Here is an 18820-nt window from a genome sequence, read left to right as displayed (position 1 = left end):
AATGAACAACGTCGATAGCTCGACTGCTTTATTTATATATAAATTCTTATCCTAGTTCTTATGCTATCGCCTACATACTATCATCGATTCCTTATCTTCTACCATGTGTGCGTACTTTATCAGGTAGCTCATGTTAGCCAGCCGCAGCATGCTCATCCAGCGCGGTGGCGAGCCTGAGCTAATGATTTGTGTACTTACACATCCTTATCTATTAAGCTGGCGCCTGCCAGCTACGAAAATGTTGGTGTTATGTTCGGCATCTAAGGCCGAACTCATTATTATCTGTATAAGAGAGCATGTCTGTTTATCGAGGTTTTATCTATAACAATATGATAATGTACCATTCGTGGTCTAGACAGAGCAAATCTAGCTTATCAATTAATTTACATTTACTTAGGATCTCGTTAGAATTGAACACGCTGCTTGTATTATTGTTGCTGTTACTGTTACTGTTGTCTCTATTGCCGTTGTCTGTTTGAATGCGATCCCAGCAGAGCCCACCCACGGCCCGATTCGCCATTACACACACACACACACACACACACACACACACACAGATGCGTAAACACACAGCTGATTGCATACAAAATTGCAACTCAATAAGCAAACTAAACAGCAAACAACCACACTTATAGACAGTCCTCTCAGTACCCCTCCAATACCAACTAGCAAATGACAAATCGCTGGCAACCTCATTCGATGGCTTTTCAATGTATGCAAAATTTTAATACTTGTGTAGAAAAAAGTACCATTGCATTTCCATTTAAATTTATGCCTCGCATTATTATGATTCCCGCTCTTCCCCCACTCTACAAATCATCCGGTGCTCTGTTCTGCGTCTCCGCACGCTTCATTGTGCGCTGGCTGGCTTTGTTTGTTTTTGCTTTTCTTGCGAGTTGACTTTATAAAATTAAAAAGCAAAAATTTCAACAAGCGCTCTTTACACTTTGTTAGTCTACAAGCGGGCGCAATGAACAAAAAAGAAATAACAATAAAAATAAAAATAAAGAAGGCTGGAAAGGAATAGTCCAAAGATTTGTTTAAAGTTTCCTGCAAACTTTGGCGCTTCTGCTGCTGCTGCTGCTGCTGTGGCTGCTGCTACTGCTGTAACAACAGACACAGTAAAAGTCTTAGAAACTTTGAAGCGCAGCAACTTCGACTACGCCTTTCCCCCTCCTCATCCAGGAGTATTTCTCTGCTCGCCCAACATCCCTGAAGCTCCTACAATAATCCGTAAATCAATAAAAATGCCAAGCAAGTTCCGTAGCAATAGCAAATGTATCTATTGTAGCAGTTACCAAACACACACACTTACACACTACATGCACACATACACACATACACATGCATACATGCGAGTGTGTGTAGGTGGAAACGTGTGATGAGTGTGCTTGTGAGTGAGTGCGTGCGTGTGGGTGTTGGTGTGGAGCCATTTGTAATAAAATATTGTATATTTGCTGGCATTTGAGCATATTTTTAGCATTTTGTGTGCTCGCCTCAATACAAAACACTGGTAAATGTTTTTTGGGGGGGAGGTGGGCGGGTGGTGGAGTAGGGTCGTCGGCGTCACCACCGTCTTTGTTGTTGCTACTTGTGACTCGAAGCGGAAATGTTGCTGAGTTTGTAGTGTAATAAATTTTCATAGCATGTGAGTGTGTATGGATGCGTGGGTTGTGGGTAGATAGCGTAAATAATTTTCTGCAAATCTTACAGCGATTTCATAATTTATTATATGACATCCACTGCTCGGCTTGGTGTGGCGCATTTTCCGGTCAGTGGAGGGGCTGTGTTTGATTTTGTTGTTGCTACGATGAGTTGGGTGTCGTCAGCAAGTTGATTAGTGCTAATTAGGAAGTCTAGGGTGAGGAGGCTCCTCTTCAAGTTAGTGTATGACTAATGAGAGGCTACGGCAACATGTTCGGAGCTTACAATAATGGGATAGTAACCAACAGAGAGACAGACTCCTCATATTTTTATTTAGAACGGCAAGAAGAATCGATAAAGCCATGTCGGTCTGTCTGAATGGAAGGGATGCGAACAGTATAAGACCCAGAATAACAAAATTTGGTCTCATATTCCCATAACCGTAAGTAGGACACCCTTAAAACAATAAAATAAAAAGGCTCGTGTTGTCTAGGGACTAGTCTCCATACCGAGTTTGCTCACTGTAGCATCATCCGCTTCCAAAATCCAAGCATTTATTCAGGTGGACGGACAGACGGATGGACACACACCACAGACTGATCATAAGCATGATCAAAAGCAAACGCTTTTCGCATTGTCCCTCAATTAAAAATTGAATTAAACATTTACAGCTTAATGCATTGCTAATGAACTGCACATATAAAGCTGACATGAATGCGCCGCAGGATAAGCAAGCGTAACTGGTGAATAACTTTTGTGGCTCACTGTGTGCCAGAGCAAAATGAACAAGATAGAACGCTACAGTCGAGCAAGCCCGACAGTAAAATAGCCTGTACTCTCCACAAAAAAAGAAAAATTAAAAAAAAAAAATTTTAAAAAAAAATTAAATTATTAAAAAAAATTAATGAATTAATTAATTAAATTAAATTAGAATATATGTTTATGTTTAGTTTTAACAGCATACATTTACATCACGTACCTATGCGTGTTTATATGCGTGTATGTATGCAGCACAAAGTTGAACCAAAGCAGCAACAACAACAACAGCTGCGGGCAGCGCTGCCGACAGAGGCAGCGCATGAGCAGCGATTTTACTTATGGCTATAACTTTCTTCAGAATTGACCTATCATGATGAAATTTGGCACACGGACACATTAGTACTAACTGGATGTACCTACCAAAATTGATTTCAAAATTCCGAGAATTACGGAAGTTATAAGAAAAAACACGAATTGCGGGGGAGTGGGGGGGTGCATCGAAAAAAAACTCAAACTCGTACTTTCTCGGTCTTAGGAGAATATGGAAACCAAGTTTGGTTATTCTAGCTCTTATACTTTCTGAGATCCTTGCGTTCATACGGACAGACGGACAGACAGACGGACAGACGGACAGACGGACGGACGGACAAGGCTATATCGACTCGGCTTCTCATCCTGATCAAGAATATATATACTTTGTGGGGTCTGCCACGCCTCCTTCTGTGTGTTACATACATGCGCACAAAACTAGTATAGCCTTTCACCCTTTGGGTACAGGCTATAAAAATATTGCCAGTCAGTCGCCAGGCACGCTAAGTTCAATTAGTAAACTGGGGAGAGGGAGACGTTTTAAATAGCCGCGGGTGAACGTGAAAGCAAACAAACAAACAAACAAAACAGCATAATTGTTTTGTTATCGACAAACACACACCATACTCTCTCAGACACATATAGCCACAAACATGCGAGAGAACAACGAGCGAGGTCTTTGCAATTGCCGAACTCGCGATACAAATAAATTATTGCGGGACACAACAACATGATTTTAATTAAAGTTTTAACGAAAACCAAATATTTATCGTTTCATTTTGCTTTTATTTGTTGTGTGCGAGTATGTGTGTGGTTTTGTTTGGCTTGTATGGTAAACACACACACACACACACACACATACACACACACGCACTCGCTTTTAGAGAGCGCTCCCAACAATACCGACAATTGAGGGAGCCGCAACAATGGATGGGGCAGCGGCATCATTAAGAGTTGACCAGAAATTCAATATATTTTATTTAAATATGCTAAATACACATGCATATGGGGGCTCTTTGTGTGTGTGCATGTGTGTAGAATGCCACTTATTTATAATGCAAGCAAAGGTCATTTGAAAGTTATCATAATGAGCGTGTCCAGCAGCATCGCATACGAAGGCCCGAGTGGGAGTAGAATAATGGGTTTTGCTGGAAGTATACATGTGGTTTTCCCTTTAATTTCAAAACAATTCGAAAATGCAAACAATGTATGATAAAACCCCAACGCGGACAACATGACGTATGATTAACATACTGCGGCAGCTACACAACATTGGCAATGATGTCAATGGGGGATTTTGTTGTCAGTCGGCCAGCTCGGTATACTCTGCAGCTGCAGTGGTTTTAAATTCGTTGATTGCGCAATGAAAGCTGTTGCATATTTAATTTAGACTGATTTTGCTTATAACTTTTCAATTCAGTTTAATTAAATGCATCGTAGAACTTTGCCCGGAATTAAAAGGCGAGATATGTGGCTTTTTCAATATTATTTCAGCAAGCAAACAATATACGTGTAGTATGTGTGTCCATATTCTGCATGTGTATATACAAGCTATTTAATTATATTTTAGCACTGTGCGAGCAAACTACATTACTTACAAAGCATCTAATTCAATTAAAATTTTCGAAACTTTACAACAAGCAATGGTAGACAAGATAAGCAAAGAAATTATAGCCATGCAACTAGAGATGTATTAGAGATGCGCAAAGAGAGATATGCAGACAGATGACTACGGTACTACTTTCGAATATTAAGTTTAAATTGGTTTAAATTGTCATAATCGCAGAATTTCATTAAGTTACTTTAATACCCATTAAAAAACCTTAATACCTTAACTTATATTTTTTCTTGTAGCCGACTGCAACGCATGATCCCGCTATGAATCCAAATTCTAAAATTCCAATACTATTCGATTCACATATCAACCTTTTTAAAAGGTTCACCAAAAAACCTCAATAGTTGTAATATTACAAGTAGTGTAAGTTGTTGTTATATTATCGATGTTGTCTCATCTACACAAATGGTGCAAGCACTCTTGGTGTCGAGATTCTCCTAGGCCCGAGAAAGGACAATGTTTGATCAAGCTCTAAACACATAATTACATACATATAGTACATTCGTAGATTGTACCTTGCTCTACAAGGCTGTCTATTATATTTGTAATTGCTTTGGGTTCATACAACAATATACTTATAAAAAGGCATCGAAAAAGCTCGCTGCCTCAACAAGGAAGGAAGTCATAGTCATGAAAGTAATGCCTACCAGCAGCTGTTGTTTTATAATTTTATGCAATTAATTTAATTTTCAAAATATAATTCGAAAGTATTTTTTCATGTTTTTCTTCTGAGTACAGGGTATTTAAGAGTTGGGTCAGCTCGCCTCTGGCATTTTATTCTTCTTTTGATTTCGCTTCGAGCATCATAATAAAAATGATGATGTTAGGGTCTAGCTAATGACTTCTTAGACACATCCGTTTGTTAAGCAAAACTCAGAGTCTAACAATTAAATGGTCCACAAAAAAACAACAAAATGGATTCCAAGTAAAAACAACATCAGCATAAGTATAACAAAAAAGGCAAGCCATGAAGTTAATGAGAACAGCAGAAAACTGTTAGGAGAATCACCAGAGGAGCTACTTAAAGTTTTGGGCAACGCATTCAGTTAAATCAGAAGAGTAAACGACCTGAATTCGGCGCCAAAGCCGACCGAGACTGCCTGCTCGACCAAAAATAATTTCGAATGAGAAATTTGCTAAAACAAACCATGAAGAAGGAATTGGATGAGCAAAAAACCTACTCAAAAGTTATTAAGTGCAAATTAATGAACATTAGCGGTCCAAGACGTTGCCTACTTTGCAGCGCTGTGTCGGTGCTCAGCAAAAGCTGCACAATGTGTCAGGCGATGGGCGGTGGTTCCTCCGAAATTCCGTTTAATAATTTTTCAATTAAATGCAGCTGGTGGGCATAAAGAAGTGTGTAGAGTGGAGGCTTATAATTTGCCGCAATTATATTAAACGTGGTTGCCATAGCTCACTCTCCAAATTTGGCTATTTAATGTGAACCCTCCATTCTGGATAGGACTGGAACACTGGACAAGACAAGAAGTGGAAGCACTGGATGGCCAGCACCATCAGTCTGGCCTTGAATTTAATTAAAATCCCATTTTGCCTGCTTAGATTGCCCAGGCAACGAGGCCATTAGCTTCATTAAGCTGCCGGTTGCAAGGATGCTCGCTTGTTCACTCCTTTCTGCCTCAAAAGTGGCTTGCGTAACACCAACTTTCAAGTGGCTTTTAACTTTTGAGTCCTGAATAAGCATAGCGTGTACTAATTAGTTGCGAGCTCAATGCAGTTGATGCGGCAATAAAATCATTGTACAACATAAATGAAATGAAAGCATTTCATGCGTTCCACCTTTTGAAAAGACGGTGCAATAACACCACCAGAAACGAATCGAAGCCGTCACACTTGAAAAGCAAATGTCAAGAAACGGAAGTAAGTGCGGTGGGGAGGCTAACCAATCCAATGCTTTGTGGCTGACCTAGTTTAGAACATTCTTTCCACCGATTCCAGAGCTCACAGGTGTAAAACTCCAAATAATAATCATTCCAAGGCATCAATGTCAGGTGAGCTTGGATCGGCTCACGCCCGAACAGTTCAATTGATAAACGTACCTGATGTAGAAGGGAATTGTGTGCCGCACACTACTTACCCGGATTCGTAGCATTAATATGAAATTCACAGAGATTCTTTGTGCCCTGGGCGAAGTCGAAGGAATCCGAATCAGTAAATAGGATGTCAACGTCCAATTCGAAGCCACGATTCGGTATGCCCTGTTGTAGAGGCGCCGAGAAAGGGCTGGAGTGAAAGGCCACCAGCATTTCCGGACCACTGCAAAAAAAAAATAAGGAAAAACACAAGTTAGTTGAAAAATTCATGTTGGCTCAGTGAGTACCAGTAGATTACTAGGGTTAATATTTTAAAAATGTCTGCATTTCCTATTTTTCAATTCCATTTTCATTCTATGGAATATCATATATCGATACATAGACATACACATAGATCTAGAGAAAAAACAAAAAGAAGTTTAGAAGAAAAAAGTTCTCTAAAGAATACACCCTGAATAAGCGGACCTGCGTTTCCTCGAGCTGTGATCTAAATGATATATTGATCTCACAATCTCAGAAGTGAGATCAAAATCAAAAGCGCATTAATTTGAACAATTCTATAAAAGTGTATAAGCCAAGCTAAATAAAAAAAAGTTTGGTCTGCTTTTAAGGAATTTGTAAGTTAAGAAAAAAACACAATTTTGTGTGACAGTTGCAGAATTATAAATTCTTGGTTTTCGAAGAAATTGAAACAAAGCGACTAAATGGCTAAATGAGGTAGCAATGCAAGTCAGAGCTAATTATGCTCCTCAAGTCTGTGCTAATTTGGTTTTCGGACCAATCTGTTGAATTAAGGCTCACATGGTCACGCTTGAAACCAAAATACCGAAATCTTGAATGATATGTTTCAATTTTACTGCTAATTTCACACCAAGAAGTTTTTAAATTCACGTGGACCAATATTTCGTAACGAAGGTGATTATGATTCTAGGCTGAAAGTCCAAATCTTCCTCCACCTATTGTAATGTTCGCCACCCCCCGCACTTCAATTACAGGCGTGAAAAAACTAGTTTTCACATAAATTTCATTTGCTCAGCTTGGCAAAATGGAAAATCTGTAAAGTTTTGCTGGAAAAGTACGAGGACACATACCAGCACACAAATAAAGATATAAAGCTACAGACAGCTACGTAGAGCCAACAGAAAGCAATGCCAATAAACAAACAAACATAACGAACAAATCTCTGCCAAAGAGCCGCGCCTAAAAGTATGACGCAGTGTTTTGTTCTGCTCGCATAGTTTGTTAGCCACGCCCCTACGCGCCCATTCCCCCGACTGCCTAGTTGCGATTTAAAGTGCCCGGCACACTATTGTTGTCACCCCCTACTGTCTTTGCCGACTTGTTTGCATTTTTGTTGCCAAATTAACTTTTTTCGCTATTGTCTGTCGCTGCAGAAGTTTAGGCAAATTTTTGGCATAACAAGCGGCAGGCAAGTGCCAGACGAGGCAAGCAACTCAGGCCGCCAGCCCACTCTTTCCCCAGATATTGTAGTTGCTGTTGCCCAATTTTACGCCGTTTGTCTTTTGATTTTTGGCAGAAATTATGAAATGACAGCCGTGGGTGTTGTAGCATTTATTGTCGCTGGGGCTGCTGTTGCCGCAGTTGCTGCCTCGGAGACACAGACAGCGCGTCGCCAGGCAAAGTCGTGCCCTAGCCAATGGTAACGACAACACCAAGTGGGGCATAAAATTTAAGCCACTCGAAGCTGTCTCCATTATGGACCCGCTTGCCGACTCGCAACCCCAAACTGAACAGCTAAATGGAGTTTGCAGCACTTAGGAATTTTTTCATTTAAAATTAATTTGATGCCGTGTTTACATTGTATGTACTATATAGGAAGAGTAATGCGGCTGGTACTTAACCGTGCATGGCACAGTCACAGTCGCAGTCACAACCACACACGCACACGCACACGCACACCTGACAATTTAACACCATCTAGACCACGTCTCAAAAGACATCAAAAACGTGGCCAACAAATGGCTTTTAAATAAATGTAAGTGTGGTTAAAAGACACACACAGACAGCGCCCCAACACCTAACACAGCACGCACTCATACACCCTTCCTTTGACCAAAGGATCCGAAGCATGTGCTTAGAGACAGCCCAGCTAGCAGGGAACAGCTGCAGCAATGACAACGAGAGCGACCACAACAACGTTTGCTGTCAGCCAAGTGCAATAAACTGTAAATGAAAAGTAAATTAATTTTTAATAAAACCCACAAATGCTGGCCCTGCCAGCAGGACTGACTGCTGGTGCTGTTTTGCTTCCAATTTTCCCGAATGTAATCGTGCCTGTAAATGCGTCACTGTGCGCGTAGCACTTGGTTGCTTTATTGCGTGCGGTGGCACACTTGTGGGTGTCGTAAAATCAACAAACCTTGCGCACGTTCCCGAGCTCCGCAAACCCCCATTCGCACACCTCCAGCTCGGCTTGTTTGGTCATCAATATACAGCTCAGCGAGCCACAAAATTTCACTTGCTCACCTGCTGGTTGGTTAACTGACCGCGAATGCTCCACAACCTTGTGGTTTGGGTCTTTGCTGGGGTTTACGTACGCACGCATGAAAAACGGTTTGATGGTCGCAAGGATGTCCAGCTGATCAATGCTGGGAAAACAGCATGGGTTGAATCGCGAAACTCTGGCCCTGTCTCTGTATGTTTGTCTGTCTGTCCGTATGAACAGATCTCAGAGATTATAAGACATACTTTTTATACTCTGTACAAGTACATGAAATGTACAAGAGTAAACTAGGTGGGCGGGAGCTGAAAAATGTAACAGACAGAAGGAGGCGTGGCAGACCCCACGAAGTATATATATTCTTGATCAGCATGACGAGACGAGTCGATCTAGCCCTGTCTGTCTGTCTGTCCGTCCGTATGAATACCTGGATCTCAGAGACTATAAGAGATAGAGACACCAAATTTTGCAAAAAGATGCCTTATATGTCTACGCAGTGCAAGTTTGTTTTATTTTTTTTTTTTGATTAACCCCCCCCCCCCCACTTCCCCCCCCCCCCCCCCTATGGGGTTTTTTTTTTCCATTCGTCATTCACTCATATCTCGGACACATAAGAGCCTGGGACACCAAGTGTCCCAGATGCCTTATGTGAATACGCAGAAAATGTGTATTTTGGAATTTCCCTCCCTCCTTCGTCTCGCCCGCAATTAGTGATTTTCCCTGTTTCTTGTAATTTTTCATTAAAATTCAAAAAATACCCCCAGTTAGTGATTATGAGTGTGTATCCTAAGTATCATCATCATAGGCCGATTTAACAGGAAGTTATAGCCATATATTTATGTATGACACCCGACTTTATCTTGTCTACTTGTCTTAATTTTTAAAATTTCTATGGTTCATCTACACATATGTACAGAGTGCTTCAAAGTCGGGAAACCCGACCTTAGCTGTTTTACTTGTTGCATTTATTTATTTTTAAAATTTCTATAAATATTCGATACATGTGTTCAGAGTATTTGAAAGTCGGGACACCCGACTTCAGCTCCTTTTATAAAGGAGTATAATAGGTCTGTGCTTTCTTCTTCTTAGTGCTGGAAATTTGTCTGGGTGCTCGGTATTTCACTGTCGGGTTGCTAGACTGTATCGTTCTCTCTTGTAAATAATAATTTTACTTTAATATAATTTTTAAAAATATGGAAACAAGTTTTATTTGAATATACCAAAGATCGAAATCAGCGCCGGAGAATACGTCTTGACTACGAACACGTATTGTGAATTTCTCATGACTTGTACTGAATGCTGATAACGCCATCTTAACCGGCTGCTGGACGCTGGCAACTGACTGCTTAATTCGACGAAATCGTGATATTTTCACCCAAATAATAAACAGTGGAGCTCAATAGATTGTTGTTTCACAATTCGATTGTCATAACATGTCGAGAAATCGATGGTATTATCAGATTTTTAAGCCATCTTCAAAGAAGAAGGACCCCTGCTAATAATTTTAGGCAATATTTCCAGCCAGTTTTTTATGCCTTTTACCCAATTTAAAACAAGAGAGAACCCTACAGTCGAGCAATCCCAACAGTAAAATAGCCTGTACTCTCCACATTGAATAAATTAACTAAATTAAATAAATAAAATGTTTTTAATATATAACAATAACAGCTGCGGGCAGAGCTGCAGGCAGAGCATGAGCAGGGATTTTAGTTATGGCTATAACATTCTTCATAATTGACCTATCATGATGAAACTTAACATACGGACGTATAATCATACGTAACTGGATGTGACTACCAAATTTGAATTTCGAAATTCCAAGAATTACGGGAATTGGAAAAAATACGAATTGAGGGGGAGTGGGGGTGTGTATCAGAAAAAAAACACAAACTCGATCTGCCTAGGGCTCAGGGGAACCTGAATGCCAAATTTGGTTATTCTAGCTCTTATACTTTCTGAGATCCTTGCGTTCATACAGACAGACGGACATGGCTATATCGACTCGGCTTGTTATGCTGAACTCGAATATATATACTTTGTGGGGCCTGCCACACCTCCTTCTGCCTGTTACATACATTCGCACAACACTAATATAGGCTTTTACCCTTTGGGTACAGGCTACAATTAAATTTTTTAAATAGCCATATTTATGTGAATTTTATTTTTATATCGTAGGGTAAATAGGCTATATTAGGTTTGTCCAAAGTATTCACCAGGCAATAGGAAGCAAGCTGTACTTATTTCAGTAGTAGCTATGTATATGATATTAAAAGCTGATTGTGATAAAAAACTTTAATAACCAATATGTATCACCGTAATTGAGAGCAGATGCAAAAGGTTTTGAAAAAATATAGAACCTTGTAGTGGGCCTTGAACGACTGGCAACATGCAATTAGCTGACTGATTACCTAAGATTTCGAATCTCTGCTACGCGAGAAAATGTCGCACAACAGCTATAAATATATGATGCCCCATTTAACTTATAGCATGGCTCTAAGTGCTTCTCGAGATGGCACACAAAAATTAACAAAATTTGAACAGCTTCATCTGCCAGTAAGCCAGAATTTGCTTAGAACCCGCCCTCGCACCCACACTACTTGTATTCCTTTCCAAAAGCGAAATAAAGATGCACAGCAGGAATCCACGCTGAAGCTACCATGGCCATGTTTCCTTGTAGCAATTTGAAGTAATGTCGGGAAATTAATAATTTTCATGCAGCTTATGCGCAGGGCGTCAAATGGTGGGGTAGGCAGGGGGGGGGGGGAGCCACTCAATGCATATGTATGTACTATATGTGTGTACACATAAAATTTCCATATTAAGTCAGCGTCAAGGCAAAAGGTGCAAGGAAAATTGTGTATGCCTGTCAGTGCTGCTTCTTCCCGGGGCTGAACTGGCAGCCAACTATCTGGGTATGAGTGTGCATTTATAATTCGTTATTCAGACTGCGCCACAACGACATCGGCGATAGCAACGAGCAGAAAGACTTAACGCCGTTTTTATTCGACTGTCGAGCGCTGGTGTCTTCCGCCTTGTCTTCGAGCCGCTCCCACTTACCAACCACAGCCCAGGACCCACTTTTTCCCATCAAGCTGAGCATCTTGCGCGTCTTGTGCATTTTACGCTCTATGCATTTTTGATGCGCACTGCTTCGTGTACTTTGTGAGCCCACAAACGGGGGATGGCTGATAGATAGTCGGTTTTAGTGGCATTCCAAACATTTTACCTTTATAGCCGGCACAATGTATCGCTTTATGGTCCACCAAATTTGGGATATGTCAATAATTTTCAGCTTTAAATAATTGAAAAGTGTCCTTTTGAAATGAAAGAGCGACGAGACCAATTCCAAAAAATATAGTCCAGTAGATCAACAAATATAACTTAGCAAGAGATTAGGTATTAAATCAATTTCTCTAAATCTTTTTTATTCTTATAGTATACCAATAAAATGAGACACCAATAAACTTAATGTGTGACTACTGCTTCTGCCCTCCTCTGCGTTCTTAGGTCGTCTTTGCTTTTTTGACTATCGTAGACCATTTCCATTAATCTTGTCTATAAAATCTTTTGCGGGTTAGGTTATAGTTAAGTGTATTCCCTAGTATCTAGAGGATTCCCTCTTTATACAAGGAGTGTTCCAAAGTAAACAGGACTTAAAAAAAAAAACAGAACAAATGGTTTTTCGGCAAAATCAATTTATTTTATTCAAAATATACTTCTTCTGCTTCAATACAGCTTTCTGCACGATCCAAAAGCATGTCGAACGAGTGTTTTAGCTCGTTGGCCGGTATGGCCGCCAGTATGCTCGTGCAAGCCTTTTGAATGTCCTCTACGTCTGCATAACGCTTCGTTTCATGGGCAAATGCATTTTTCCGAAAAGGTAGAAGGGGCACGGTGCCATATCAGGTGAATACGGCGAGTGGTTAATGGCTAAAATGTGATTTTTGGTAAAATAATCGGTCACAAGCGTGGATCAATGAGACGGCGCATTATCGTGCAACAAACGCCAACTTTCATCTTCGCGATACTATATTCGGGCCGAATACCTCGAATACGGCGCACCAAACGCTTCAAAACTCCAAGGTACTGCATTAACGTTTTGGCCAGGAGGAACAAATTCTTTGTGGACAATACCCATGGAATCATAAAAACAAATCAGCATTGTCAGCATTCACTTTAGACTTCGCCATGCGCGATTTTTTGGGTTTCGGCTCGTCCAATGCCTTCCATTCAGCACTCTGGCGTTTCGTTTCGGGATCATATTGGAAACATCACATTTCGTCACCAGTCACAATATTGTAAAGGAAGTTTTTGTCCTTTTTGACCTCTTTAATGATGTCCTTCGAATGTTGGATTCTGAGCAATTTTTGGTCGTCAGTCAATTTGTGCGGAACAAACCGTGCACACACTTTTCGTAAGCCCATATGTTCGAACAAAATGCGATAAATCGATGTTTTGGAGATGTTCAATTCCATTTCCATCAATTTCAATGATGATTTCGGCTGATTTTTGATGAATTCACGAATTTTGATTGCCATAAACTTGTTCCATCAATTGAAACGCTTCGGAAAAAGTTTTTCAATTTTAAAACAAAATTTAATGTTGGCTCTTTGTTCGAAGCTCATTTTCGCACCGATAACACAAACATACTGACACTTAAAACGCAATAACTTCACTTCCAATAGATGAAATGCCATGAAATTCTCACTGGACAATCGATAAAGATAGCAGATTCTAACGCACCAGTCGACATATAGCGCCACCAGGGGGCGCTAGATCCAAAAATTGCTGTTTACTTTAGAACGCACCTTGTAGATAAAAAACGTCTTTCTTCTACAATCATCGTGAAAACCTGTGAACACAACCACTATTGAGATTTCCTCCACCTAGTTGGAGATTTTCGCATTTTCTTAAATAAGCTCTTATTATTTAACTAGACAGTTGGTAATCGAACATTTGTATGTATATTCTTAAGAACCAAGCCCAATATCCACACTTCTTGGAAGAATACATGGAAGGTAATATCGAACAGATTAGAAATAATAATATTTAACGTTCTTGATGTTTATTGATTAAAGTCCTCGTTGAGGTAAAAGTAAAAGCCACCAGCATAAATGTCTGTTTTCGTTTATTTACTTATCAGCCATCCCTCGCACATGAATGTACATATAGTATACGCATACGTGTGAGAGTTTGCTTTTAAGATTTAAGATGCCTGCAGTTGTGTTTGCATTAATTTCGCCATCCTGGCTTTGTGAACTTGTCAATAACTCCGCTCGGCAAGCAACTCATTAAGAGATTACCGCTACGGGTGGTGTGTGAGTGTGTGTTTGAGTTTGCAGATACTCTTCCCCATTTCCATCCTGATGAGTAGAAGAGCGACGATTTTGCGTAAATAAATATCCAGCAGATTTTTAATTTGCAGCTTTGTGGCTCTGCTTTGATGGCCGGCTAAATGTTGTTGCAGGTGCCACAGCACATGGCCAAAACCCATAATCGATGTCAAAATGTATGTCTGGAGTGCAGGCACACTCACCAACACACGGGCACTAAGTGAGAGCTGCCAAAAGCGCATGTAGCAACAAAAACAGTGCTGGTCGCAACGTTGTCCCAACTGCGACACAAGCGAAATAGATAAATGACTGGGGTTGTGGCTATGTACTATAATGGGCCAGATACAGATATGTATTCGTCTGGTGTGGAGGTGGGTTGGCCGAGCAGCTCTTGATCGTTTTGCGTCAATTGGCTGTGGCTGCCTCAAGTGTCCCTTTTGCCACTTTTTGGGTGTTGCAGGACTTGAGATGCGCCGTTGCGCGCTTTAAGAATTTATTCAGCGCTATGCTGCCAACTACTAATGAGGAAAATTGTGCTATTGCATAAATCACACTCAACTCAAAATGTTTTCAATAATAGTAAAAAAAAAAAGAAAATCAAAAGCTAAAGCTAGACCAAGCCAAGTCAAAAAAGAGGGGCACAGCCACAACTGCACCCGCATCCATACAAGCAGCTCCTTCACCCGCACATCTAGCCATAGTTGCAAAGCAACATAAATCTATTTAGATATGTTTGTATACGTCTATGTCCCAATGACTGTCAGTCTGCCTGACTCTGTGCACAGCAACCCAATTTCCGGTTTGGCTTAAGTATTGCGCACAATTGCAATATGTGTCCATGGATGGCTGTGTGTGTAACTGAATTGGAACACATGCCCCCCAGTCAACTGCAGTGCAGTGCACTAGTTGCGGCTCAAACGCGCACATCCACACATCCATACACACACACATACATCCATACATCCACCCATCCATACATCCACCCATCCACACAGTCACGCAGTCACTTATTCGCACAGTCACACAATCAAATAGTCGCACACATGCGTGCTGTCATTAAAATGGCGCTGTCTGCTCACTCGCTCGCTTGTAAATGTATTATGAGTTGTGTTTAACTTTTTCATAAAAGAAAATGCCGTAAAATAAATGCGGCCGTCTTTTTGTCTCTCGCATTCAATGGTTGACAAGCTTAAAGGTTTCGAGCGTGCCACAAAGTAGGCGTGCATACTCGTATATCGCATAGAACTTACCGTGACACGACGCGTGGCAACCAATCGCCGCCGCAGTATTTGGCCAGTACGGGGTCGTTGGTGGAGCTGCCATCGTAGAATATCAGGTGATCCCGTTCGCCCGTGCAGTCGGACCAGGCGCGTATGGAGCGCGAGGTCTTGTTGAAGCTGGCAATAGAGCTGCAAATAAAAAAGCGAAAATATATTTTATGTTGACTTTTGTGGTTCTCAATTGGAAGGCTATTAGAATGGTTTAAAATTCGCATATACACTTTGAAGTGCCTCATTTTATTAGAGCTTTTGTTTATTGTCGTTCAGGCGCCTTTGTTTTTAGTCGCTTCTGCCGTATTCTTGTACTTTGCGCTCGCGCTTTGCAGCCTCTTTTCCTTCTCCTGGAACATAGTGCAATCCCCCAGGCAATTAATTTTATTTCCTTTGTCCACATTTCTCCCTGGACTAGACAGTTTTTCTAACTATTTGGAAATGTAATTTTTTTAATCCACTCAATGCAGAGGTATTGCTTAATTATTTGTCGTTTCTATAAATGCTTGGAAAATATAATTACTTTTACTTTGCAGCAACTGTGTAAATCTATAATCCTCTGTGCTTACCATGGGCTTAAATCTATATATTCTGGCTTCAGTAATGAAATTAGCCCCAGAGAAGTCATCATTTATTCTCTTTATAAATTTATCCCCTTCTATGCAACATAATCTGTACTCATGTATGCAGATTTTGTTAAGCGTATTCTATAGAATAATAATGCTATATATACTATATTCGCGTGCATGCAGATCTGATGCAGCTTAGTAGCGTTGATACTTAGTTAAACATTTGGCCTTTGACTGCTCATCGAACCACACCCCTAATAGATTAACAACTTACCATTGCAACGTATCACGACAAAACTTGATCAATTTGAGTAGAAATTCCAAGAATTACGCGAGCTAAAGGAACTAACTAAAAACGGAGTGGGGAATGCATCAGTAAAGAACAAAAATACAACCTACTCCTTTCTCGGGCTCAGCAGAATCGATAAATCTATATCGATTTATTTAGGCATTGCTGATTAAGAATATATACACATTATGGGTGTGGAGATGCTTCCTTTTGCCTGCTACATACTTTGCAGGGTATAAACCTACAAGTATGTATAAAATATTTCCAAAAACGCGTGGTTTTTCTGCTCTGAGACGAGTAAATATTCTAGAAATTGTAATACAAAAATTTATGAAATGGGTTTTTAGAGCTAAAACTGAGGTAACTGCAATAAAGTTAAAAATAAATGAAAAATATCCGAAGGTTATAAAAACTATACCGAAATCGTTCTGTTAAATGTGAGGCTCTATTAGAGGAATGATACACTCCATAAAATTATGTATTCCCGATTAATTAAGGGGAGTCCACATGTTTACCTCGGTGAATGCAAGAAACACTTGCATATAGTATGCATATACATAGTAAATCTCAATTTGGAAAGTTTAATGCATTCGAAATTAGTGTGCAAATGTAATTGACGTACATATGTTTGTACAGAGAATAAGTATAAGGCGTCTCGGTACGGGTCAGCATGAATAGCTACGACGAGAGCTGGCTTACATTGCTTAGCTATTTACAAAATTGAAATTTGTCATACAAATGTGAATGCATATTTAATGCGCTCGCAGGGCAGGAGTTGAACATTTCAGCATTTCCGTATTGCCGTCCACCTCACTCTATTCCAATTCCAATTTACCGTAAACCATTCTTTGCCTTCCATTGCTTTTTGTTGAATGCCCAAAGTTGCACTTACCGCTTCACCAGCGCCTTGTGCTGGTTCTCCTGACTAACGGCGACCATGGCATGCTTGCTGGTAGGAACTTCTTTTTGTCGAATGGTCCAATAGCAGGTAACATTCCTCGGATACATGCCAGGATAATTTGGGCTCTGCAGGCGACACTTGTTACGATAGCATTCATCGAATTGTCGTGTACAATAGGTGCCGGGTGTGACACGTCCCAGCTCAAGCGGCTTATCGGGCAGACCGTACCTGCAGAATACAGAGGAACGGCGGAGGACAATGAGCATTTCATTTAGTTGCTGGCATTTAAAGCTTTTCCATTGCAATTTGCATAAAGTGTGTGTGTGTGTGTGTCATGGGTTTCAGTGTGTTTGTCAGTCATTACATGTTTAGTTTTCTAATGGGTCTCTGAACAACTGCTCTGGCCATTGGATCGAATTCTTGCCATACCTACGTGTATTATTTATACATATAATATATGCAGCTTTATTGCAAGATTTTCTCAGTAAATGTTGTTTAATTTGTTCAGGCGTAAGAATACTTTTCAATTGCTTGTCCTGCTTCCAAACAATACATACATACGAGTATTCGACAACTGAATAGCGAGGCGTATGCACTAGTATGTAGATAAGTGGCCAGCCAAATGTACATTTAAATAGAAAATCCAGGTTTATGCAGGTTTGCTTTCAATTTAAAGCTCTTTATAATAATTTAAAAGAAGTTCATATTGGAATTTGCATCATACAGTTTTGAGCAAGTAAATGCGCGACTAATTTATATAACTCATGTGATTTATGAAATAGTATTTACCACATATATTCTATTTTGTGAGGTAGTTTGTTTTTCAAGACAATTACTCCCTATAGTATGAAACCAATTTGTATTCGTCTTATTTATCTTAGAAATTATAATGAGAGGAAACGCTATATAAAATATTTATTCCGGAAGTGGAACATTTGTGTTCTAAAATAGAGGCTTTGCAAGTTTTTCTTATTATTATTTTAAATTTTTATTTCATTTTTACATTTCTCAGTGCAGGGAAAAAGTTACAAATTTGTATTAATCACAAGATGATTACTCTTTTTACACTATGTAATATTTATACATTTTAAAAAGAATTAAAAGTAAATTAGAAATTGTCTATTATACTTAATGTATTATATTAATCAGTTCATTTTTAAGCACATAATCGTAGTTTTTGTGTGTGTGTATACATTTTTATAGCCTGTACCCAAAGGGTGAAAGGCTATACTAGTTTTGTGCGCATGTATGTAACACACAGAAGGAGGCGTGGCAGACCCCACAAAGTATATATATTCTTGATCAGGATGAGAAGACGAGTCGATATAGCCATGTCCGTCTGTCCGTCTGACCGTCTGTCCGTCTGTCTGTATGAGCGCAAGGATCTCAGTAAGTACAAGAGCTAGGATAACCAAAATTGGTATCAAGGTTCCTATAAGCCCTAGGCAGAACGAGTTTGTTTATTTTTTCTGATACACCCCCCCACTCCCCCGCAATTCGTATTTTTTCTTATAACTTCCGTAATTCTCGGAATTTAGGTACATCCAGTTAGTACTAATGTGTCCGTGTGCCAAATTTCATCATGATAGGTCAATTCTGAAGAAAGTTATAGCCATAA

The 18820-nt window shown here is 40.0% G+C and overlaps 1 protein-coding gene across 1 annotated transcript in view; it reads right to left on the bottom strand.

Moving 5' to 3' along the window:
• The window catches only part of LOC115623825, a 91866-nt gene that overhangs the window by 35742 nt on the left and 37304 nt on the right, over positions 1-18820 (bottom strand). The window contains exons 7-9 of the mRNA XM_030518373.1: positions 17194-17430; positions 15423-15581; positions 6423-6601 (exon numbers count right to left, since the gene is read on the bottom strand). Coding sequence (XP_030374233.1) covers positions 6423-6601; positions 15423-15581; positions 17194-17430 — 575 coding nt within the window. The remainder of the gene's footprint in view (positions 1-6422; positions 6602-15422; positions 15582-17193; positions 17431-18820) is intronic.

Source organism: Scaptodrosophila lebanonensis, unplaced genomic scaffold (assembly GCF_003285725.1).
Source record: "Scaptodrosophila lebanonensis strain 11010-0011.00,11010-0021.00 unplaced genomic scaffold, SlebRS2 tig00000001-arrow-pilon, whole genome shotgun sequence".
NCBI classification, from domain to species: Eukaryota; Metazoa; Arthropoda; class Insecta; order Diptera; family Drosophilidae; genus Scaptodrosophila; species Scaptodrosophila lebanonensis.
Note: the sequence above shows the minus strand (reverse complement) of the source record. Positions and strands in the feature narration are given on the sequence as shown.